The sequence below is a fragment of the Dipodomys merriami genome, unplaced genomic scaffold, assembly GCF_024711535.1.
Source record: "Dipodomys merriami isolate MVZ:Mamm:240054 unplaced genomic scaffold, mDipMer1.0.p SCAF_34, whole genome shotgun sequence".
Classification (NCBI taxonomy): Eukaryota; Metazoa; Chordata; class Mammalia; order Rodentia; family Heteromyidae; genus Dipodomys; species Dipodomys merriami.
In genome coordinates, this window is record NW_027204937.1 from 13,406,311 (window position 1) to 13,430,168 (window position 23,858).

A 23,858-nucleotide genomic window follows, 5' to 3' on the forward strand; every position below is an offset into this window, starting at 1 on the left:
GATGCACTTAGGAAATGACCTGGCTCTCCAGAGCTGGAAGGAATATTGGGTGGGTGTGAGAGACTTATGGGAAAGAAAAAATGTTGGGCTGGGAAGGTGGCTTAGTGGTCGAGTGCTTGCCTTGCACGCATGTGGCCCTGGATTCAATTCCTCACCACCACAGAAGCACAAAAGGCCGGAAGTGGCGCTGTGGCTCAAGTGGTAGAGGCACTAGCCCTGAGCTGAAGAGCTGAGGGACAGCGCCCAGGCCCAGAGTTCAGGCCCCACGACAGACAAAACAAACAAACAAACAAACAAAAAGGTGTTAGATTGTTCAGGGTGCAGGGCCCTGTGCTTCTGGAGTTTTCATCCCATTTGCGTTTTAGAGAGAAGACTCTTGTCTCCGTGGAAATAGCCTGGAGCCCATCAAGAAGAGTGAAGTCTTTAGGTTTGGGCTGTGTTGGGAACAAAGTATGGCTCCAGTGGGACCAACAGCCGCGCTTTCTCAGCATCCAGACTTGCACTTGGCCAGCGCGAGGCGGCCCGGGAATCTCCCTCCCTTCTCCTCCCGAAGGGCCCCCGAGGGTGGGCGGGAGGCAGGCGGGGGAGGCGAGGCCAGGGGTGGCCCAGCCTGGGTGGTCTCCAGCCCCGCCCCCTGCGGCGCAGTTACCTAGCAGCGGATCCGGCTGCGCGGCTCTGGGTAATTTGCAGCTGGCTCAGCCAATGGGAGGGCGTCTCCCGAGCTCCCTTTTTCTGGGACTCCAGCCACCACCCCGGCACTGTGGTCGCCACTCGCAGCTGCGAGGTGTGTCTGTGCCCTCCAGTTCTACCTACTTTGGCCACTGCTGTCCACAGTGCGCCTGACAGGGCTAACCTTGACGCCTCGCCCCGAGCCACTGCCTGGCACTTCTCCCTCTCAAACCACCACTGCGAATCTGCACCCTGAAGATTCCCGACTACGCGGCTTCCAGCCCCAGTAGAATCTCACGCGGATTGCGTGTACAGTGGGACCAGGCTAGCCTATGGGAGTGCTCAGATAACACAAGCTGGGGGCGTCCGCGCCCCCCATCCCCTCCAGCATGGCTCGGCCGCCACCCCTGGAAGAATTGCCCCGATGCTGCCACACACCCCCAATTCGATCCGTTGCACCTCAGGTGAGTAGAGAAGCTGGAAAGCGTGGGACCAGATCTGTCACTTGGGCTCGTACAGTGCATGTTGTCATATGTCTCTGGGTGTATGAAGACAAGTGAGAACTAGCATGGTTGTGTAAGTTGTGTCTGTTTCCTTGTCATCTGAACAGTGAGAATGAGTGTGCCTATGGGTTCACCTCTGTGGCCACCTGACATCAGAGGTGTGTGTGTGTGTGTGTGTGTGTGTGTGTCCTACTCTCAGAAAAAGGGTCTGTGCCTTTCTCAGAGCAGAAGGAAAGGAGTTATATTTCCCAGTTTGGGCTTGTGTGTGAAGGTGTTTTCTGGCCTGCATCCAGAAGTCCAGGGACTACAGCTTGCTAGAAGGTGTACATAGGGACAGAAGGGAAGAATTTCATGCAGTGTTGTAGTGACACCTGGCTGACCCTTCTCTTTCCATCCCAGATCCTAGCTGGGAGCCTGAAAGCTCCGCTCTGGCTTCGTGCTTACTTCCAGGGCCTGCTCTTCTCTCTGGGCTGCAGGATCCAGAGACACTGTGGCAAAGTACTCTTCCTGGGACTGTTGGCCTTTGGGGCCCTGACATTGGGTCTCCGTGTGGCTGTTATTGAGACTGACCTGGAACAACTCTGGGTAGAAGGTGAGTGATGGACAATGAACAGAGTATGTTGAACCTAAAATAAGGAGCTAACCACCAAGCCCTAGCAAGCCTAACCAAGGGACTGGCTGGAACATCTCCTGACCAGAACCTGTGCACTTGGGCTGTCATACCCATAAATGTATACCTATAGATGGTAGCATCTGTGAATAGAACATTGAATATTTATCTTTGATTCTGTGCATTTGTTTAGCTTTTATTCCCAACCGTGTGTGTGTGTGTGTGTGTGTGTGTGTGTTTGTGGTGGACCAGGCCGAATGGGCCTGGGCACTGTCCCTGAGTTTTTTTGCACAAGGCTAGACTGTATCACTTGAGCCACAGCTCTACTTTGGTGTTTCTGGTTTGGGGGCTGCTTTTGAACCACAGCCCTTAGATCTCATCCTCCCGAGATTAGGATTACAGGCATTAGCCACTGGGCCTATGTGTATTTTCTATAGTACCAGCAGGGTTTATAAAGACAGTTAAAACAAGACCCATCTTTTAAGTAGCATAGAAAGTAAAATATATACTATTAAAATACAGTATATGGGCTGGGATTGTGGTTTAGTGGTAGAGTGCTTGCCTAGCATGCATGAGGCCCTGGGTTCAATTCCTCAGCACCACATAAACAGAAAAGGCTGGAAGTGGCACTGTGGCTCAAGTGGTAGAGCGCTAGCCTTGAGCTGAAGAGCTAAGGGACAGCGCCCAGGCCCAGAGTTTAGGCCCCATGACCGGACCAAAAAAAAGAAAAGCTGGAATGGGTGAGGGAAGGGATAATGGGAGAACAGCAAAAGAGAGGGCAACAATGCTCAACAAGAAATGTACTTAGGGGCTGGGAAGGTGGCTCAGTGGTAGAGCGCTTGCCTTGCATGCATGAGGCCCTGGGTTCGATTCCTCAGCATCACATAAGCAAAAAGAAAAAAGCTGGAAGTGGCACTGTGGCTCAATTGGTAGAGCGCTAGCCTTGAGCTGAAGAGCTGAGGGACAGTGCCCAGGCCCAGAGTTCAGGCCCCATGACCAGACCCAAAAAAAAAAAAGAAAGAAAGAAAGAAATGTACTCATGCTGGGAGTTAGTGGCTCATGCCTGTAATCCTAGCTACTCAGGAGGCTGAGACCTTAGGATCGTGCAGTTCGAAACCAGCCTAGGCAGGAAAGTCTGAGACTCTTATTTCCAATAAACCATTCAGAAAACTGGTAGTGGCACTGTGACTCAAGTGGTAGAGTGCTCGCCTTGAGCTGAAGCGCTGAGAGATAACACCCAGACCCAGAGTTCAAGCCCCACCACTAACAGAAAAGAAAAGAAAAGAAAAGAAAGGAAGAAAGAAAGAAAGGTATGTCGGGCGCTGGTGGCTCACACCTGTAATCCTAGCTACTCAGGTGGCTGAGATCTGAGGATCATGCTTCAAAGCCAGCCCAGGCAAGAAAGTCTGTGAGACTCTTATTTCCAATAAACCACCAGAAAACCGGAAGTGGCGCTGTAGCTCAAGTGGTAGAGCGCTCGCCTTGAGGTAAAGAGCTGAGGGACAGAACTCAGGCCCAGAGTTCAAGCCCCACGACCAACAACAACAACAACAAAAAGAAATGTATGCATTACCTTACTCATGTAACTAAAAAACAAAAGAAAGAAAGGGCTGGAAGTAGCACTGTGACTCAAATGATAGAGGACTCAGGGAAAGTTCCCAGGCCCTAAGTTCAAGCCCCAGGACTGGCTAAATAAATAAAGTATAATCAGAGCAGAATACGATTATGTTATGTAAGAAAAGACAAGAAGAGCTGGGAAGGTGTCTCAGTGGTAGACTGCTTGCCTTGCATGCATGAGGCCCTGGGTTTAATTCCTCATCACCACATAAGGAACAAAAGCCAGAAGTGGGCTGTGGCTCAAGTGGTAGAGTGCTAGCCTTGAGCTGAAGAGCTCAGGGACAGCACCCACGCCCAGATTTCAGGCCCCACGACTGACAAAAAAAAAAAAAGAAAGAAAGAAAGAGAAAGAAAGAAAGGAAGTTAAGAAAAGAAGAGTCACCTTTTTTTTAGTGCCAGTCCTGGGGTGTGAACTCGGTCCCTGAGCTCTTTTGCTCAAGGCTAGTGTTCTACCATTTGGACCACAGCTCCATTTCTGGCTTTTTTGTGATTAATTGGAGATGAGAGTCTTACTGGCTTTCCTTCCCTGGGCTTGCTTCAAATCATGATCTTCAGATCTCAGACTCCTGAGTAGCTAGGATTACAGGTATGAGTCACCGGTGCCTGGCTAAGGAAAAGCATTTCTGACTAGGAAAATTAGAAAAAATTAGGACCCAAAGTCCCAGCTCTCAAGCAGGAAGTTCACTTAAGCCCAGGAATTCAAAGCTAGCCTTGGCCACACAGGAAAAACAAGATATAAAGAAGGGAGGGAAGGAATGTAAGAAAGAAGAAAAAAGGGAAGAAATAGAAAAGATAGGGCTGGGAGGCTGCGAAAATAAATTAACGGAGCCAGACTCCTGCCCCGACACCTCTTGCAGCCAAGTAGAGCTCCAGACCACCTCCCCTTCCCCACCTTCCACCTCTCCCCCACCCTGCCACAGAATGCCAAGGCCAGAACAAATCCCCACTTCCTAATGGGAAGCACTAAGTAAAAAGTTTCTTCTTAATAATCTCACCATAGCCTCTTTCCTGAGGCTCGGTTTCATATGGTAGCTACTTAACAGGATCAAAACTCTTTTTTGTTCTTCCCCAAGAAATTTGTGGGTTCTCCCCCACTTTCCTCAATCTTGGCCCATACTCAAAGGCAAGACCCAGGTTAGAGTCTCACACCCTTGAATTATTTCAAATGCTGGCAAGTTTGGGGATCTAGAGCAGATGTTTCTTGGAGCCTGTCTGCCTGTTAGGCATCCACACCCCGTCCCCACCCTACCCCCAGCCTTCTGCAGACTTCCAAGCATTCATACTCCAGGCCAGCCCTAGGGTCCCAAGCAGATGTTTTTCTCTGCCTGCCTGCCTGCCCCCAGCACCAAGACACACATGTGCATACACGCACATATGCCCACCCATACCCACACCACTGCTTCCTGGGTGGTCCCAAATGACTTTTAAATTTCCTGCCACAACTGAGGTAGTCTCCATTCCTCCCTTCTCTTCCTTCTTCTTTCCCCAGATCTTCCCCAGCCAGACACTGCTTGAACTTCTGTGTTTCTTCATTCCTGCCCCAGGCCTCCAGCACAGGAAGGAATAAAGGAATAGTCATTACCAACTTTTTGCTGCTTAGAGGAGGGTGTAGGATTCCTAGGGGTTTTTTTTTGGGGGGGGGTCAGTTGTGGGGCTTGAACACTGGGCCTGAGCACTGTCACTGAGCTCTTCAGCTCAAGGCGAGCATTCTACCACTTGAGCCACAGTGCCACTCCCAGTTTTTTAGTGGTTAATTGTAGATAAGCGTCTCATGGACTTTCCTACCTGGGCTGGCTTTGAACTGCAGTCCTCAGATCTCAGTCTTCTGAGTAGTTAGGATTACAGGCGTGAGCTACCAACGCCCAGCTACCTTGAGACTTATCTCCAATTAACCACCAGAAAACCAGAAGTGGCTCTGTGGCTCAAGTGCTAGAGCACTGCCTTGAGCAAAAAGCGCAGGAACAGTGCCTAGGCCCTGAGTTCAAGCTCCAGGAGGAAAGGAAAAAGGAGACAAGAAGACAGATATATATGTAACAGGAAGTCTAACTATAGAGAAATTCTGGGGTGGAAGTTCAGCAGCCTGAGGACATCAGCAAGGACCAGGTTCTCTTTCTCTTCATTCATTTTCAGCATGTTGGAACTTGTGTCCTCCGGCTTTCTCCAAGAAAGCTGATGCAGTGGAAAGGAAAAAAAAAGTCATCTCTGATTTGCACCCCTTTTTTTTTTTTTGTCAGTCATGGGGCTTGAACTCTGGGCCTGGGCGCTGTCCCTCAGCTCTTCAGCTCAAGGCTAGTGCTCTGCCACTTGAGCTACAATACCACTTCTGGTTTTGTGGTGGTTTTTTGGAGATAAGAGTCACACAGAGGCCCAGCCCTAGATGGCTTTGAACCTCGATCATCAGATCTCAGCCTCCTGAGTAGCTAGGATTATAGGCATAAGCCACCAGCACAGCCTTGCACCCCTTTTTAAAGTGAGAAAAGAGCTAGATGCCAGTGGCTCAATCCTGTAATTCTAACTAACCAAAATTATAAGGATAGCACTTTGAAGTTATGTTGGTGGAGGTAAGTGGGGAAGGGGAGTCCGAAAGACTGTTATCTCCAATTACCCAACAAAAATTCTGCCTAGATTTGTGACATAAACAATAGAGTGCCAGTCACAAGCAAGCAAGCCAATTAAGAGGGCAGGCCCTGAGTTCTAACCCTGGTACCAGCACTAAATATTTAAATAGGGGCTGGGAAGGTGACTCAGTGGTAGAGTGCTTTCCTTGCATGCATGAGACCCTGGGTTCGATTCCTCAGCACCACATAAGCAGATAAAGCCAGAAGTGGTGCTGTGTCTCAAGTGGTAGAGTGCTAACCTTGAGCTGAAGAGCTGAGGGACAGTGCCCAGGCCCAGAGTTCAGACCTTACAAGTGACCTAAATAAGTAAATAAATAAATAAGGCATCCATGGCTCATGGCTCACATCTATAAACCTAGCTACTCAGGAAGTCGAGATCTGAGAACTGCTGAGGATCACAAGCTTGATGGAGCCAGTCCAGCTAGACAAATCCAAGAGCCTTTTATCTCCACTTAACCAGCAAAAAGCTGGAACTGGAGTCATGGTTCAAGTGGTAGAGCACCAGTTGTGAGCAAAAAAGGCAACTGGCACAAGCAATAAATAAAGTAAGGAAAAAATAAGCAAAAACTCCCTCACTGAATTCTCATTTAGTCTCTGGCAAGAATATCCTCAGCATAAATCCTTCACTCGGCAAATGCAATGGAATTATGTGATTGGCTTCTTAGAATTTCATCATCAAATTTCAACCTCTGATGCTGGGGCGGAGTCTGACCATCTGGTCTCTGAGGGAATAGCCTGTAAAATCAGTCTGTTATCTAGGAGAAGAGGGAAGAGATTCATATTCTCTCTCTCTCTCTCTCTCTCTCTCTCTCTCTCTCTCTCTCTCTCTCTCTCTCTCTCTCTCTCTCTCTCTCTCTCTCATACTTCCATGCAGTGTGGGGATAACAAGTTTGTTTTCTTCAGTTTCTGAGGATCTAACTCAGGGCTTATGGCAAGCATTATACCACTGGGCTACATCCCCCTGCACTCTCCATTGGTTTCTTCCAGATTTGATCAAATCTCCAGGATCAAATATATTTTATATCTAGTATGTATTCCAGGCTCCCTATAATTTAACTCAGTTACTTCTTCAGCATTCAGTCTGGCTCTTCCTGACTCATTCTTAGTATCAAAACTCCAAGCCATTGATAGTACCCTGTTGCTCTGAGCCTGGACACCTTTTCCTGACTTATTCCTTGGGCCAGTTCATTTGTGTGCTAGGTGGTGAAAAAGTCAGATCACCTCACTCCTCAGCTCAAAACTTACCATAATTCTTTTCTTTTTGGAGTGTGTGTGTGTGTGTGTGTGTGTGTGTGTGTGTGTGTGTGTGTGTGTGTGTTTACACTGGTCTTTAGGGTTTGAACCTAAAGGCCCAGGTGCTGTCCTTGAGTTTTTTTGCTCAAGGCTGATGCTCTGCCACTTGAGCCACAGCTCCAGCTTTTTTGGTGGAAATGACAGTCTCATGGACTTTTCTGACTGGGCTGGCTTCTAACCATCATCATCAGATCTCAGCCTAGCTAGGATTACAGGCATGAGCCACTGGTGCTCTCCTACTTAATTCTCAGTTCACTCAGAAAAGAAAACCTGAGTCCCTACAGTAGCTGGTAGGCCCTCATAGGTTAAATTTTTGGGCTAGAGATTAGGGGTATTGAAGGCTTAAATAAGATTAATTAGACTTTGCCAGAGAACCACCCAGACATCCAGCTACAGAGAATAAAGAAAGGTTTATTGCTGGGAAAGAGGGGCCGGCAAGATTCCTTCTCACAAGGGAGAAGTGAGAAGAAGCACCAGCTTTTGTCTGAGGTGACCTACATAACCTAGGATGTTTAGGAGGAACTAGAAGGGACTAGGAGGTGGAGACCCTTGTGTGGACATGTGGGCCAGGGGCTTCATCATGGCAGACTAGGATTTATAGCTGCTGTCCAAATAGTAGATAACTGGTCCTGCAACTGCCCAGACCTGAAGGTCACTCTAAGGGGCTCTTGCTGCCTTATATGGTGGTAGCTGCCCCAGAGAAGTGCCATCCCAAGGTAAAGGGGGTTGGAGGCTGATTATTTACTGCCTTCACTATGTGGGCCTAGTATTGCCTAGGAAGGGAGCATGCTAAGCTGTGAGAAGGGAAGAAGTGGACTAAGCTATGGGAAGAGACTCATTTCGCTAACAGGTATAAATATCACAATATTGGTTTTTACAAAGTGGTATACCAAATTTCTCTCCTGTAAGAAATGAGAGGTGGGGCTGGGAAGTTGGCTCAGTGGTAGAGCGCTTGCCTTGCATGCCTGAGGCCCTGGGTTCCATTCCTCAGCACCACATAAACAAAAAGAAAAAAGCCGGAAGTGGCGCTGTGGCTCAAGTGGTAGAGTGCTAGCCTTGAGCTGAAGAGCTGAGGGACAGCACCCAGGCCCAGAGTTCAGACCCCACGACTGGACCCAAAAAAAAAAAAAAAAGAAAAAAGAAATGAGAGGCAAAGCCAGGCACTGGTGCTCATGCCTGTAATCCTAGCTACTCAACAGGCTGAGATCTGGGGATCGTGATTCAAAGCTAGCCTAGGCAGGAAAGTCCCTGAGACTCTTATCTCCAATTAACCACCAGAAAACCAGAAGTGGCACTGTGGCTCAAGTGGTAGAGCGCTTGCCTTGAGCTGAAGAGTGCAGGGACAGCAACCAGGCTAAGAGTTCAAACCCATGACCAACCAAAAAAAAGAAAGAAAGAAAGAAAGAAAGAAAGAAAGAAAGAAAGAAAGAAAGAAAAGAAACGAGAGGTGAGCAAGAGTGACTAATACGAGCTCAAGGCTTTATTAGTGGACAGACCTGCCAGGCTGCTCATAGCAGGAATGGAGGCAACAACAATGGACAAGTGTAGGCTGAATTTAAGCAAATTTTAGGGGGCAGTCACATGGGTTACATTATGTAGACAATGGTAATTTGGGGGGTAGGATCAGTTCCAAGAAGAGATGTTATAAAGGTGTTACATGGACTACAGGAATTGGAGGAGAGTCACATTCTGAGAAAGAGTGTAGTGAGACTGTTGCAACTGGGGTGGGAATTTGGATGTCACACCAGGAAAACAATACAACATCAGGGAAATAGAAACTTAACAGATTTTTTAAACAGGTAGGGACACAGGTCCTTAATCACCAAGCTGACTCTGAGACCTTAGATCTCCCATTGTAAGCCAACAATGAGTGCTATTGATTTTTAAATTTTGGTTGGATGCAGTGGCCCATGACTGTAACAACAGATACCTAGAAAGCAGAGATTAGGAGGATCACAGTTGGAGGCCAACCTGGGGAAAAAGTTATCAAATCATCTCAACAAATAAGCTTGGTAGGGTGGTATACACCAATAATTCCAGCTACCTGGAAGGCAGAGGTAGGAGGATTGAGATCCAAAGGCAGCTCAAGCAAAAAGCAGGATTCTGTTTTTAAAATAGCCTAAAGCAAAAAGGGTATGTAGCTCAAGTGAAAGAGCACCTGCTCAGCTCTGAGTTCAAACTCCAGTTCAACTGAAAATCATTAATTTTTAAATTTTTGCTAATTTGGTAGATAATAACTCATTGCTGCTTTTAATGTATGGTTATGAATTAGTTATAAGGTAGACTTTTTTCCCATGTTGGTTAACCAGTTATAGTTTTCTTTTAGTGTCTGTGCCTGTCTGTCTCTGTCTCTGTCTCTCTCTCTTTCTCTCGCTCGCTCGCTTGCTCTCAAGTACTGGGGTTTGAACTTGGTTTGTATTTATTAGACAAACATACGTATTTTCCCTTTCATAAAGGTAAAAAAAATTAACAAATGTGGTGATTTGGTTTTGGTTTTGGTTTTGCCAGTCCTACTGCTTAAGCTCAGGGCCTGGGCGCTGTCCCTGAACCTCTTTGTGCTCAAGGCTAGCACTCTATCACATGAGCCACAGTGCCACTTTTGGCTTTTTCTGAATAGTTTATTGGAGATAAGAGTCTCACAGCCAGGCATTGGTAGCTCACACCTGTAATCCTAGCTACTCAAGAGGCTGAGATCTAAGGATTCAAAGCCAGCCTGATCAGGAAAGTCCATGAGACTCTAATCTCCAATAAACCACCAGAAAAACCGGAAGTGACACTGTGGCTCAAGTGGTAGAGTGCTAGGCTTGAGCTGAAGAGCTGAGGGACAGTGCCCAGGCCCAGAGTTCAAGCCCCATAACCAACAAAAAAAAGTCTCACAGACTCTATAGGCATGAGCTACCAGTTCATGGCAAATGCATTGATTTTGATGTTCCTCTTTCCTTGTTCCTTTTCTCCCTATTTACACACATACACACACACACACACACACACACACACACACACAATTTTGCTCCCAAGCCCAGCCAACCTGTTTCATGCTTAAATTCTAGACACACAAGAACTGAGTAACTGCCAGGTGCTGGTGGCTCACACCTGTAATCCTAGCTACTCAGGAGGCTAAGATCTGAGGATTGCGGTTCAAAGCCAGCCTGGGCAGGAAAGTCCATGAGACTCTTTTTTTTTTTTTTGGTCAGTCATGGACCTTAAACTCAGGGCCTGAACACTGTCCCTCAACTCTTCAGCTCAAGGCTAGCACTCTACCACATGAGCCACAGTACCACATCCGGTTTTCTAGTGGTTTATTGGAGATACGAGTCTCACGGACTTTCCTGCCCAGGCTGGCTTTGAACCGCTATCCTCAGATCTCAGCCTCCTGAGTAGCTAGGATTACAGGCGTGAGCCACCTGTGCCCAGCTCCATGAGACTCTTATCTCCAATTAACCAATAGAAAACCAAAGTGGCGCTGTGGCTCAAGTGGTAGAATGCTAGCCTTGAGCTGAAGAGCTCAGGGACAGCGCCCAGTCCCAGAGTTCAAGCCCCACGGCTGACCAAAAAACAACAACAACAAAAAAAAACTGAGCAACTAACACTTTTCCACTTCCTTAGCAGAGCTCCAGATTCTGAAAAGAGGGACAAGAGCTTAGGAGTGCACCTGAGCCATGGCAACGCTGGCAGGGGGCAGGGCAGTGCCTCTTCTCACTCAGCAGCACTTCTTGTCCGGGGCCCCCTCAATACTAGGATCCCACCTACCACCAGGATTTTGATCCCCCCATGGGCCCTTTTCCCCAGCTTTCTCTCTCTTCTGGCAGTGGGCAGCCGGGTAAGCCAGGAGCTGCATTACACCAAGGAGAAGCTGGGGGAGGAGGCTGCGTACACCTCCCAGATGTTGATTCAGACTGCACGCCAGGAGGGAGAGAACATCCTCACGCCTGAAGCACTTGGCCTCCACCTCCAGGCAGCCCTCACTGCCAGCAAAGTGCAAGTGTCACTCTACGGAAAGTGAGTCCGGCTGAGCCCCTGAGGGGCTGAGAGTGAAGCCTGCTGTGGGAGTCGTGGAGTGGAATCTCCACTTCTGTTCAGATCATCTGTACCCATTTCAGGTCCTGGGATCTGAACAAAATCTGCTACAAATCTGGAGTTCCCCTTATTGAAAATGGAATGATTGAGCGGGTGAGTATCCTGAGCTGTCTGAGGAGGAGGGGGAGGGGGGGCTGGCAAGGTGAGCAGGACCTCACCTCCAGAGACTCCTCAGGGAGTGGGACTGTGACTGAGGAGGATTACAGAGCATCCTACTACTGAGTCCCTGGGGAAAAGGAGCCCAGAGACAGGACTGATGTTCCTGGGGTGCCCCGTGTCCTTGGCAGATGATTGAGAAGCTGTTTCCCTGTGTGATCCTCACCCCACTTGACTGCTTCTGGGAGGGAGCCAAACTCCAAGGAGGCTCCGCCTACTTGCCGTGAGTGCTGCCATAGCTGCTCTTGTTTTATCTCCTGCCAGGTACTTCCCCCACAGAAGGGATGGTGGGAGTGAAGATGATGAAAAGTGTGTTGACTAATGAACAAAATGGAAAAAAAAAAGTGTTGTCTTACCTCCCAGGCCAGAGTCAATCAAAGCCTGAGCTACCCAAAGTTGTCACCTCTCCCTGCTTACCTCTGGAGGAAAGGAAAAACCTGTCTCATTTAGACAAAAGGGAATAGATAGATCTCCACAAAGGACAAAAAGATCCCCAAAGAGAGACCTACCTGAGAGGAATTAGCTAGGTATTAGCTAAACTAGTACCTAAACTAGAAAGAAAACCTATTAGATGTAGGTGCCTATCTGGTAATATGTTAAAACCAAGAGTAGAGTAATAGCCAGGGTGAACATGATGAAAGTCCCTTACCAAGGATGTACATACAGCTTGGTACAGACAGTGGGGCTTTTCTGGGGTTTTCTGTGCATTAAGTTCATTTGTCCTGGCTTCTGTCTCAGTCTCTACTAATCCATCCACAGCTCACTGCTGCAACCTGGTGGGCTGGTACAGCATGGCAACTCTGAGAAGCTGAATCTTATACACAAGAGGGTAGTGCAGTATTTGTTCCAGAGCAGCTATTTGAAGGGCAAATAATGTCTTTGATCCTCCTAACCATGGGCCTTCTCCCAGGGGCCGGCCTGACATCCAGTGGACCAATCTGGATCCAGAACAGCTGCTAGAGGAGCTAGGCCCCTTTGCCTCCCTCGAGGGCTTCCGGGAACTGCTAGACAAGGCACAGGTGGGCCAGGCCTATGTGGGGCGGCCCTGCCTGGATCCTACTGATACCCACTGTCCACCTAGTGCCCCCAACCATCTCAGCAGACAGGTGAGTTCCAACCAGGTCTGTTAGAGAAAGGCTGTTTCTCTTCTTTCTCCTCCTCCTCCTCACTTGTTTCTCTATTCTAAGAGAGCATTCATTGCTCTGCCCATCATTTCCTGGACATGGCCACCCACTCATTTCTCCTAAAGAACCCTCAAGTGGTATATGGATCTCTTCTTCCTTTACCAAGCCTAAAGCTAGACTTTATCGAAAGAGACTCTTCTGGGAAACAAAACAGCTAACTGTGAGTCAGGCAATGATGGTTCATACCTGTAATCCTAGCTACTCAGGTGGCTGAAATCTGAGAATCACAATTCAAAGCCAACCTAGAAGTTTTATCTTCAATAAATTACTCAGAAAAGGCCAGAAGTGGCACTGTGGATCAAGTGGTAGAGTGCTAGCTTTAAGCACAAAGAGGCTCTGGGACAGCACCCAGGCCCTGAGTTCAAGCTCTCTAGGACTGACGCGCAGGCCTGCGCATGCTCACGCACACATCTAGTATCCCACATATCTACATGGCCCTGTGTGAGGTACATTTTCCCATCCCCACTATAGTTAGGCTAGTTCCTCCCAGGCCCTGCTCCCTTTGTGGCTTTCTGCCTGAAGCACACTCCCTGTTCACTCTACAGAGTAGTCAGAGGCTCAAAAGAACAAGCATCTATACTTAAGGCCTACTGACCCCTAGAGGCATGAGGCCGCAGACACCTGTTTTCTACTGCCAGAGTCTTGAGTATGAAACCTCTCTCCTGTCTGCCTCCAGGCTCCCAATGTGGCTCAGGAGCTGAATGGGGGCTGCCATGGCTTCTCCCACAAATTCATGCACTGGCAGGAGGAGTTGCTGTTGGGAGGCATGGCCAGAGACGTCCAAGGACAGCTGCTGAGGTAGGGCCTCCCCTGAGAGTTGGCAAGGAGACTCCACATGTGGGAATCCGCACCCTAATGCCAAACAGCTCTGGCAAAAGGTCCTGCAAACCCTCCATGGGGATTTGGGCCAGCTCTGACTCTTTGTTATCCTGCAACTCCCCTCCCCACACTTCCCCCAGGGCAGAGGCCCTGCAGAGCACCTTCTTGCTGATGAGTCCCCGCCAGCTGTATGAGCACTTCCGTGGTGACTATCAGACGCATGACATCGGCTGGAGCGAGGAGCAGGCCAGCACTGTGCTGCAGGCCTGGCAGCGGCGCTTCGTACAGGTCAGTGAATGTAGACAAAGGCAAGGAAGAGTGCCCAAGGCCCATCCCTCCACCTGCCCATCAGATCTACTCTGTCTCTCCAGCTGGCCCAGGAAGCCCTTCCTGAGAATGCTTCCCAACAGATCCATGCCTTCTCCTCTGCCACCCTGGATGACATCCTACACACGTTCTCTGAAGTCAGTGCTGCCCGGGTGGTAGGAGGCTATCTGCTCATGGTGGGTCCTGCACCTGGCACCTTGTCCCACCTCTACCCTGGACCCACCCTGAAAGCCCCAATCTAACCGTGTGCCCTTCTCTGCCTGCAGCTGGCCTATGCCTGTGTGACAATGCTACGGTGGGACTGTGCTCAGTCCCAGGGTGCGGTGGGCCTGGCTGGGGTGCTGCTGGTGGCCCTGGCAGTGGCTTCAGGCCTTGGGCTCTGTGCCCTGCTTGGCATCACCTTCAATGCTGCCACTACTCAGGTAAACCAGGACTTCAAGGCAGACTTTGGGAACTATCACCAGACTACACAGCTCCTCCAGCCTGCCATCCCTCTACCTCTTCAGGTACTACCCTTCTTGGCTCTGGGCATTGGAGTGGATGACATATTCCTGCTGGCTCATGCATTCACCGAGGCTCCACCTGGCACCCCTCTCCAGGTAAGGCCCCATCTTCCAGCCCAGCTTATCTGAAATAGTTTAGCCTGGTGGTTAAGACCATCTTGGGAGCCAGGTGCTAGTGGCTTACATCTATAATCCTAGCTACTCAGGAGGCTGAGATCTGAGGACTGAAGTTTGAAGCCAACCCAAAAGGAAAATCTTTAAGACTCTTAATCTTCAATTAACTACCAAAAAGCCAAAAGTGGGGATATGGCTCAAGTGGTAGAGCACCAGCACTGAGTGAAAAAGCTAAGGGACAATGGCCACGCTCTGAATTCAAGCCCCAGTACTGGCACAAAACCCCACAAAACTTGTTTTAAGTGAACTTGGGCTTATTGGTTCACTAACCTTGTGCTTCAGTATCCTCATCTATAAATGGAGATAATGATCATGCTTGTGCCCTAAGAGTTGCTGTGAGGGTCAATGAGATAACTCAAGGTAAGTGCTCAGCACAGCCCATGACATACTCAATGTACTCATTAAATGTTAGCTGCTGTGGTACTGTTGTCCCACCTCTGCCATCCCAACTTCCTGAGCCTCCACTTTCACTCTACTGTGAAGACCCACCACCTTCCTCCCCAGTGACCCAAGGGCATGTCCCTGCTCTGTCCTGGCAGGAGCGCATGGGCGAGTGCCTGCAGCGCACCGGCACCAGTGTTGCACTCACATCCATCAACAACATGGTCGCCTTTTTCATGGCTGCCCTGGTTCCCATCCCTGCCCTGCGGGCCTTCTCCCTGCAGGTGAGGCCTCATGAACAGACAGGTGGGCTGGGGTGGGCATGGAGCTAGAGGAATACTTCATCTTGTGCTCCCATCTACTTCCCAGGCAGCCATAGTGGTTGGCTGTAGCTTTGTAGCTGTGATGCTTGTCTTCCCAGCGGTCCTCAGCCTGGATCTGCGCCGACGCCACTGCCAGCGCCTTGATGTGCTCTGCTGCTTCTCTAGGTACTGCCCCCACATCCCACCCCTTTCTCTCCTCAGCCCCACCATGGCATGTCCCCGGTCAGCATTTCAAAGCACAGACCTGTCATCCACTCTCTCTGTTTCTTCCAGTCCCTGCTCTGCTCGTATGATTCAGATTCTCCCCCAGGATCTGGGGGAGAGGACAGTACCAGTGGGCATCGCCCACCTGACAACCACAGTGCAGGCATTTACACACTGTGAAGCCAGCAGCCAGCATGTGGTCACCATTCTGCCTCCTCAAGACCACCTGGTGCCCCCACCTTCTGACCCACTGAGCTCTGAGCTTTTCAGCCCTGGAGGGTCTACACGGGACCTTCTGGGCCAAGAGGAGGGGACAAGGCAGAAGGCAGCCTGCAAGTCCCTACCCTGTGCCCGCTGGAATCTTGCCCATTTTGCCCGCTATCAGTTTGCTCCCTTGCTGCTCCAGTCACAAGCCAAGGTAAGTGTGGATGAAGCAGAACAGAAGCTCAGTACCCATGGGCCTCAAGAAGGGCAACAGGCCCAGCCTACTCCCTGAAGGCCGGAGGGCAGCCCTGTGCCTCTGGCTTAGTGGCCATTTCTCACAGGCTATGGTGCTCGTGTTCTTTGGGGCTCTTCTGGGCCTGAGCCTCTACGGAACCACCTTGGTGCAGGACGGGCTGTCCCTGACAGATGTGGTACCTCGAGGCACCAAGGAACATGCCTTCCTGAGTGCCCAGCTCAGGTACTTCTCCCTGTATGAGGTGGCCCTGGTGACCCAGGGTGGCTTTGACTACGCCCACTCCCAACGCGCCCTCTTTGATCTGCACCAGCGCTTCAGTTCCCTCAAGGCTGTGCTGCCCCGTCCTGCCACCCAGGCACCCCGGACCTGGCTGCACTATTACCGCAACTGGCTGCAGGGTGAGAGGCCAGGAGGTGGGGAGGGGAGGGCTGCTGCAGGGAGAGTCTCACAGAACCACAGGCCAACTGTGGCCTACTCTGTTCCCCCCAGGAATCCAGACTGCATTTGACCAGGACTGGGCTGCTGGGCGTATTACCCGTCATTCCTACCGCAATGGCTCAGAGGATGGGGCACTGGCCTACAAGCTGCTCATCCAGACTGGAAATGCCCAGGAGCCGCTGGATTTTAGCCAGGTTTGGAGAGGATTAGAACATTCCGAGGGTGCACAGAGGCTCTAGACTTCATGGTCCAAACCTTTAGCCATCTTTGCCTCTGCAGCTGACCACAAGAAGGCTGGTAGATGAGGAGGGACTGATTCCACCAGAGTTCTTCTATGTGGGGCTGACAGTGTGGGTGAGCAGTGACCCCCTGGGTCTGGCAGCCTCCCAAGCCAACTTCTATCCCCCACCTCCAGAATGGCTACACGACAAATATGACACCACTGGGGAGAATCTTCACAGTGAGTCCTGTGGGTGGAGCTCAACCTAGAACCTCAGCCTTAGCCCCTAACAGGCCCTGCCCACTCTTCCCCTGCTCACTGTCCCCTTCCTTCTTCCCACTCTCTCCTTCCCTTCACAGTCCCAGCAGCCCAACCCCTGGAGTTTGCCCAGTTCCCCTTCCTGCTGCATGGCCTCCAGAAGACTGCAGACTTTGTGGAGGCCATTGAGGGGGCCCGGGCAGCATGTGCGGAGGCAGGCCAGGCAGGGGTGCATGCCTACCCCAGTGGCTCCCCCTTCCTCTTCTGGGAGCAGTATCTGGGCCTGCGACGCTGCTTCCTGCTGGCTGTCTGCGTCCTGCTGGTGTGTACCTTCCTGGTCTGCGCCCTGCTGCTGCTCAACCCATGGATGGCTGGCCTCATAGTGAGTACCTGCAGGAATGAGGTTGCAGAGACCCAGTATGCCCCCTCAACCCTACCCTATCTAGTCCAGCCCCCCTGCTGACAGGAGCCATGGGTGAGCCCTGCCCTCCTCAGGTGCTGGTCCTGGCGATGATGACTGTGGAGCTCTTTGGGATCATGGGTTTCCTGGGTATCAAGCTGAGTGCCATCCCCGTGGTGATCCTCGTGGCCTCTGTGGGCATTGGTGTCGAGTTCACAGTCCACGTGGCTCTGGTAAGCACACGCCCAAGGGGAGGGATGGGACAGCTGAGTACTCAACAAATGTGGCCCAGGCACTTCTGTGTCCTAGAGATTATTTAACAGTTGGAAAGATGTTAAGGATATGACTCAGTATTCCTGTGCTTGCCTAGCCTGAGACAAGGCCTTGATTCCCAGCACAGGGGAAAAAAAAAAAAAAGAATTTTAGAGGTAGATGATAAATAAGTCAATAAGTAATCAGCCATTTCAGTAGACAAAAGAGACAAAGGCCTGTCTGCAGTGGGTTAATGATAGAATCGAAGGTTGGAAAATAGGAGCCAGTGAGTCTTTTTCTCTTTTTTGCTGATCCTGGGGCTTGAATTCAGGCCCTGAGCTTTTGTGCTCAAGGATAGTGTTCTACCACTTGAGCCATAGCTCCACTTCCAGCTCATTGTGATTAATTATGGACTTTCCTTCCCAGGCTGGCTTCAAACAGCAGTCCTTCTAGCTCAGCCTCCTGAATAGCTAGGATGACAGGCACACATCTTCAAGTCTTCTTTTCTTTATTACAGTGTTAGAGGTCAAACTTAGGGCCTCACACATACTACCAAAAGCCCTGGACTCAATTCCTCAGTACCACATAAACAGAAAAAGCTGGAAGTGGTGCTGTGGCTTAAGTGGTAGAATGCTCGCCTTGAGCAAAAGAAGTTCAGGGACAGTGCTAAGGCCCTGAGTTCAAGCCTCAGGACTGGCAAAAATAAATAAATAAATAAAATGCCCTACCAATGTGCTACATTCTCATCTCCAGGGACAAATAATTCTCTAGGACAAGAGATCAAGAAAGGGGCTTGGAAGGGACTCAGTGGTAGAGCGCTTGCCTTGCATGCATGAGGTCCTGGGTTCAGTTACTCAGCACCACATAAGCAGAAAGAAAAAAAGCTGGAAGTGGCGCTGAGGTTCAAGTGGTAGAGCGCTAGCCTTGAGCTGAAGAGCTGAGGGACAGTGCCCAGGCCCAGAGTTCAGGCCCCACTACCGGACCCAAAAAAAAAAAAAAAAAAAAAGAGATCAAGAAAAGAGATAGTAGCAGCATGGCAGTGTGGGTACGGAGGAAGAATGCTATATAGAATATAAAACTGAGGAGGGTACAGGCCTCTCCCAAAACAACGCATTCGCTGGCAGAGAAAGGGGCACACAGACCAGCTGCAGTCACCAGCATAAACCTGGCAAGGCCCAACAAACATCTCTTCATCTCTAATACCCAACCCTATAATAACAGAACAAGATATACTCCTTGAATAAAACAAAAGGAGCCAGGTACCTATAACTCTAGCTACTCAGGATTCTGAGATAGCAGGACTGCTGTTCAAAGCCAGCACCCACAGGGAAGTCCATAAACTCTTATCTCTAGGTAACCAGCAAATAGCCTAAGTGGAGCAGTGGCTCAAGTGGTAGAGCACTAGCCTTGATCAAAAAAACCTTAAGGAAGCCGGGCGCTGGTGGCTCACGCCTGTAATCCTAGCTACTCAGGAGGCTGAGATCTGAGGATCGTGGTTCAAAGCCAGCCCTGGCAGGAGAGACCGTGAGACTCCTATCTCCAATAAACCACCAGAAAACCGGAAGTGGCGCTGTAGCTCAAGTGGTAGAGCGCTCGCCTTGAGCTGAAGAGCTGAGGGACAGCGCCCAGGCCCAGAGTTCAAGCCCCACGACCGACAAAAAAAAAAAAAAAAAAAAAAAAAACCTTAAGGACAGTGCCCATGCCCTGAATTCAAGCTCCAGGATGAGCACACACACACACACACACACACACACACACACACAAAGATTGAGGTATGGCTCAGTGGTAGAGTACTTGCTTGACAGGACAAGGCCTTGAGTTTGATCCCAGCATGTAAATCAAAATCATAACAAAAACAGATTCAAAATTTTCTGCAATGCCAGCTGACGTCCACCTTTCTACACCAGGAGTTTGTACATTTCTTTTTTCTGTAAAGGACCAGATTGTAAATATTTCAACTTAGCAAGCCATACAGTTTCTATTACAATTCTGCCATTATACCACAAAAGCAATCATAGATGGCAATACCAGCAGCAGATTATAGCTTGCCTAGACTCTTCTGATGTTTTTCTTTCTTTCTTTTTGGTCATGGGGCTTGAACTCTGAGTCTGAACACTATACCTCAGCTCTTCAGCTCAAGGCTAGTACTTTACTACTTGAACCACTGTATCACTTCCAGTTTTCTGAGTAGTTTATTAGAGATAAGAGTCTCATGGACTTTCCTGCCCAAGCCGTCTTTGAACTGCAATCCTCAGATCTCAGCCGCCTAAGTAGCTAGAATTACAGGTGTCAGCCACTGGAGCCCAGCTTTCTGGACGTTTTTCTATGTCACCACATAACACTATACGATGTCACCTAAGTGGATATCCTTCAGACAATTCTGTGAACTTGATTCACCTGGCATTCCATGGGCCAAGCATAGCTTCCCTGGGGGAATATGGATGAGCTGGCCATGATTGGCAGAGAAGGAGCTCTCAGACCATTCTCTTCCTCCAGGGCTTCCTGACCACCCAGGGTAGCCGGGACCTTCGGGCTACCCGAGCGCTAGAGCGCACGTTTGCCCCTGTGACCGATGGGGCTATCTCCACGTTGCTGGGTCTGCTCATGCTTGCTGGCTCCAACTTTGACTTCATTGTAAGGTATGGAGGGATGGGAGGAGGCAGTGGGCCTGCCCCGTTGGCCTCAGGGCCTGCCCAGCCTGATGCCCCACAACCTCCCAGGTACTTCTTCCTGGTGCTAACAGTACTCACACTCTTGGGCCTCCTCCATGGACTCATGCTGCTGCCTGTGCTGCTTTCCATTCTGGGCCCCCCACCTGAGGTAAGCACACCCTCCTTTTGTTCCTACTGTCATGGATAGGATGGGGATAAGCAAAAGAAAGGGCAGAGCTGTTACTAAATGCCATCAGTAGCCAACAGCCCGTCCTTCCTAACAGTTGCTACTAGCCACTTCCTTTTCCAAGATACCCTATATCTGCCCCTCAGCCTTCTGTGGAGCCTACCTTCACGTTTTAGGACTCAGGAAGGCGCAGGGTTTGCCCAGGTATTGACATCTTGTTACCTGTGATCTCTCCTACCCTGCTAGAGGCCAACAAAGGTCTCAGCTTAGCCAGGCACTGGTGGCTCACGCCTGTAATCCTAGCTACTCAGGAGGCTGAGATCTGAGAATCGCAGTTCAAAACCAGCCTGGGCAGGAAACTGTGAGACTCTTAGCTCCAATAAACCCCTAGAAAACCCGAAGTGGTGCTGTGGCTCAAGTGGTAGAGTGCTAACTTTGAGCTGAAGAGCTCAGGGATAGTGCCCAGGCCCAGAGTTCAAGCCCCATGACCAACAAAAAAAAAAAAAAAAAAAGAAGAAAGATCTCAGCTCACCAGTATTCATGGTACTCACCAGAGGGAGGTGCTGAAAGATGTCGCAGCTCCAGTAACCCCCAGACTCACTAGGACCACTGTCTTCCCCCAGGTGGTACAGATGTACAAGGAGGGCCCAAGGGTCCTGGGCCTTGCAACTCCACAGGGAGGCAGACTTGGGTGGGGGGCGTCCCCCACCCTCCACCAGAACTTTGCCAGAGTGACTACCTCCATGACCGTGGCTCTTCACCCACCCCCGCTACCTGGTGCCTACATCCACCCAGCCTCTGATGAGCCCACATGGTCCCCAGCTGACAGTGGCTCTAGCAACTTCGGTTCTAGAGCCAACCACTGAGTGAAGAAACAGCCAGGGGCTGGGAAGGTGGCTCAGTGGTAGAGCGCTTGCCTTGCATGCATGAGGCCCTGAGTTCGATTCCTCAACACCACATAAGCAAAAAGAAAAAAGCCGGAAGTGATGCTGTGGCTCAAGTGGTAGAGTGCTAGCCTTGAGCTGAAGAGCTGAGGGACAGCGCCCAGGCCCATAGTTCAGGCCCACGACCAGACCCAAAAAAAACAAAAAACAAAAAGAAACAACAGAGGAACAGCCAAAGCAAGGAGACCCTGCCTGGACCACATGAAGTCACTGGAAAGCAATGGTGGAGCATAGAAGGCAACATGGACCCCAGAGGGTCTGCTGCTGTTTGCATCCTCTCCCCTGTCTCAGACATCAGACCACCCTGATGACAGACAGCCGCACCTAGATTCACAGCATCCTGGCACATGGGGGCCCCTGTGTGCCCATATCTGTCCGGGTGGGGATGGCAGCCAGCACTTCAGGTTGCAGTGCAACTCTGTTGCCCCCCTCCTCACCTCACACTGTCACCCACCCAGCAGAGGGGTTTCGTAGCACACAGTCCTAGCCCATCACTGCTTGATGACAACTTTTGGGGAGGCCTTCTAGATCCCTGACCACCTCTTACCACGTAAGTTATTTATATGAAGATGTTTATTTTTGTAGTATATATAGATGTTAGTTTGCTGAAAGTTTTATTTTTTAAAGAAATATATTCTATCTTATCTTCTAACTTATCTTAAATGACTGATGGTTTTTCTTCAGCATTGGGAGTTTGCAAAAGAGGATTAAATGTAGGAAGTGGTCATGTGGTATCCAGGGCCTAGAGTCTTGGGGGCTTGTTGAGTTGTGGGTGGGAAAGATCTGAAAAAACCTCAGAATCTGAATTTTTGTCATATACTTGGTAGTAGGGTCTACAGTAAAAGCTTAGTATAAAAATTGAAACAAGGAAGCTAGGCGCTGGTAATCCTCCTGAGTAGGCTGAGATCTGAGGATTGCGGTTCAAAGCCAGCTTGGGCAGGAAAAGTCCGAGAGATTCTTTTTTTTTTTTTTTTCTCCCGTTGTGGGGCCTGAACTCAGCCTGGGCACTGAGCTCAGCACTTGAGCTCTTCAGCTCAAGGCTAGCCCTCTACCACTTGAGAAACAGCACCATTTCTGGCTTTTGTTCCTTATGTGGTACTGACGAATGGAACCCAGGGCCTCATGCATGCAAGGCAAACACTCTACCACTAAGCCACCTTTCCAGCCCTCCATGAGACTCTTATCTCCAATAAACCACTCAGAAAACCAGAAGTGGTGCTGTGGCTCAAGTGGTAGAGTACTAGCCTTGAGCTGAAGAGCTAAGGGACAGCGCCCAGGCCCAGAGTTCAAGCCCCACAACTGACAAAAAACAAAAAAGAAAGAAAACAAAACAAGGGCTGGGAAGGTGACTCAGTGGTAGAGTGCTTACCTTGCATGCATGAGGCCCTGGGTTCCATTCCTCAGCACCACATAAACAGAAAAAGCCAGAAGTATTGCTGTGGCTCAAGTGGTAGAGCACTCTTTGAGCTGAAGAGCTGAGGGACAGCTCCCAGGCCCAGAGTTCAGCCCCATGACCAACAAAAAAAGAAAAAAAGAAAAGAAACAAGCTACGCACCAGGGCTTATGCCTGTAATCCTAGCTACTCAGAAGGCTGAGATCTGAGGATCACAGTTCAAAGCCAGCTTGGACAGGAAAATCCATGAGACTCTTATCTCTCATTATCCACCAGAAAACCAGAACTAGCGCTGTGGCTCAAAGTAGTAGAGCACTAGCCTCGAGCTGAAGAGCTCAGGGACGGTGCCCACGTACAGAGTTCAAGCCCCACAACTGACCAAAAGCAGAAAAAAAGAAAAGAAATTTTTTGGTATTAATGTAGGCTCATCTCCCAACTTCGTGCTTCATCAGCATGTGGCACAGGGCAGAAGAGCAAATGCAATTAGAAGGGGAAAGGGAAGTGACCACGTGAAACAGAGATAGAGAAAACAGGGCCTGGCTGGGGTGAGATTTTTTGGACAGGAGGAAAGGAGCCACAGCCCAGAGCATCATCTAAGGCAGAGCCTCGACACCAGCAGTCAGCCTGACAACTGGGAGGCATCTTAGGCCAACTAGCCAGGTAGAGAAGCTTAAGAAATGTAGGTGTTAGCTACTGGTAAGGGCACTGAATTTAAGTTGTTTGTGTAGGAAAGTCAACTACCCTGTCTCTCTTCCAGAGGCCTTGAAGAGCCATATCCTTGGGCTAGAGAACCAAGCCTCACCAAGTAGGGTGGGAGAGGTCTTTTCTTGCTCTTCTTGAGTTATCTTTGGACCAATACATATATACACTCTGGGTGCCAAGCACCCACTCTGCAGGAATGATTCTGATCAAGAACATTGCTTTCTTGCACCTCACTATACCCAGAGGCCAGAAAATCATATTCTGACCAAATATTATACAAACATACACATCAGCTGAATCAACGCTAAACTGCCTTAAAAGAAAACAGCACAGTGGAAGATGGGGGACAGAATTAAGCAGGCCCAGTGTCAGTGGCTCCTAACTGTAATCCTAGTTACTCAGGAGGCTGAAATCTGAGGATCACAGTTCAAAGCCAGCCTGGGCAGAAAAATCTATGAGATTTTTTTTTTTTTTTTTTTTTTGGGTCCAGTCATG

General features: G+C 49.7%; 1 protein-coding gene across 1 annotated transcript; it reads left to right on the forward strand.

Annotated features, from left to right (window-relative positions):
• The first annotated feature begins 896 nt into the window (after positions 1-896).
• Positions 897-21,924, forward strand: LOC138803261 (protein patched homolog 2). The gene is made up of 22 exons (XM_069987078.1): positions 897-1,133; positions 1,572-1,764; positions 11,120-11,309; positions 11,411-11,480; positions 11,675-11,766; positions 12,454-12,649; positions 13,404-13,525; positions 13,687-13,834; positions 13,918-14,049; positions 14,140-14,295; positions 14,380-14,472; positions 15,090-15,215; positions 15,301-15,419; positions 15,528-15,876; positions 16,004-16,316; positions 16,408-16,550; positions 16,636-16,816; positions 16,936-17,216; positions 17,330-17,467; positions 19,983-20,125; positions 20,207-20,306; positions 20,948-21,924. Exons 1-22 carry the CDS (start codon positions 1,059-1,061, stop codon positions 21,188-21,190), a joined length of 3,603 nt encoding a protein of 1,200 aa, XP_069843179.1. The 5' UTR covers positions 897-1,058; the 3' UTR covers positions 21,191-21,924.
• The last annotated feature ends 1,934 nt before the right edge of the window (positions 21,925-23,858 follow it).

Coding starts and splice junctions, on each gene's coding strand:
- LOC138803261 (XM_069987078.1), top strand. CDS start 1,059: ATGGCTCGGCCGCCACCCCTGGAAGAATTGCCCCGATGCTGCCACACA. Junction 1,765..11,119: donor GGAACAACTCTGGGTAGAAG/GTGAGTGATGGA, acceptor CTCTTCTGGCAG/TGGGCAGCCGGGTAAGCCAG. Junction 16,817..16,935: donor CACTGGGGAGAATCTTCACA/GTGAGTCCTGTG, acceptor TTCCCTTCACAG/TCCCAGCAGCCCAACCCCTG.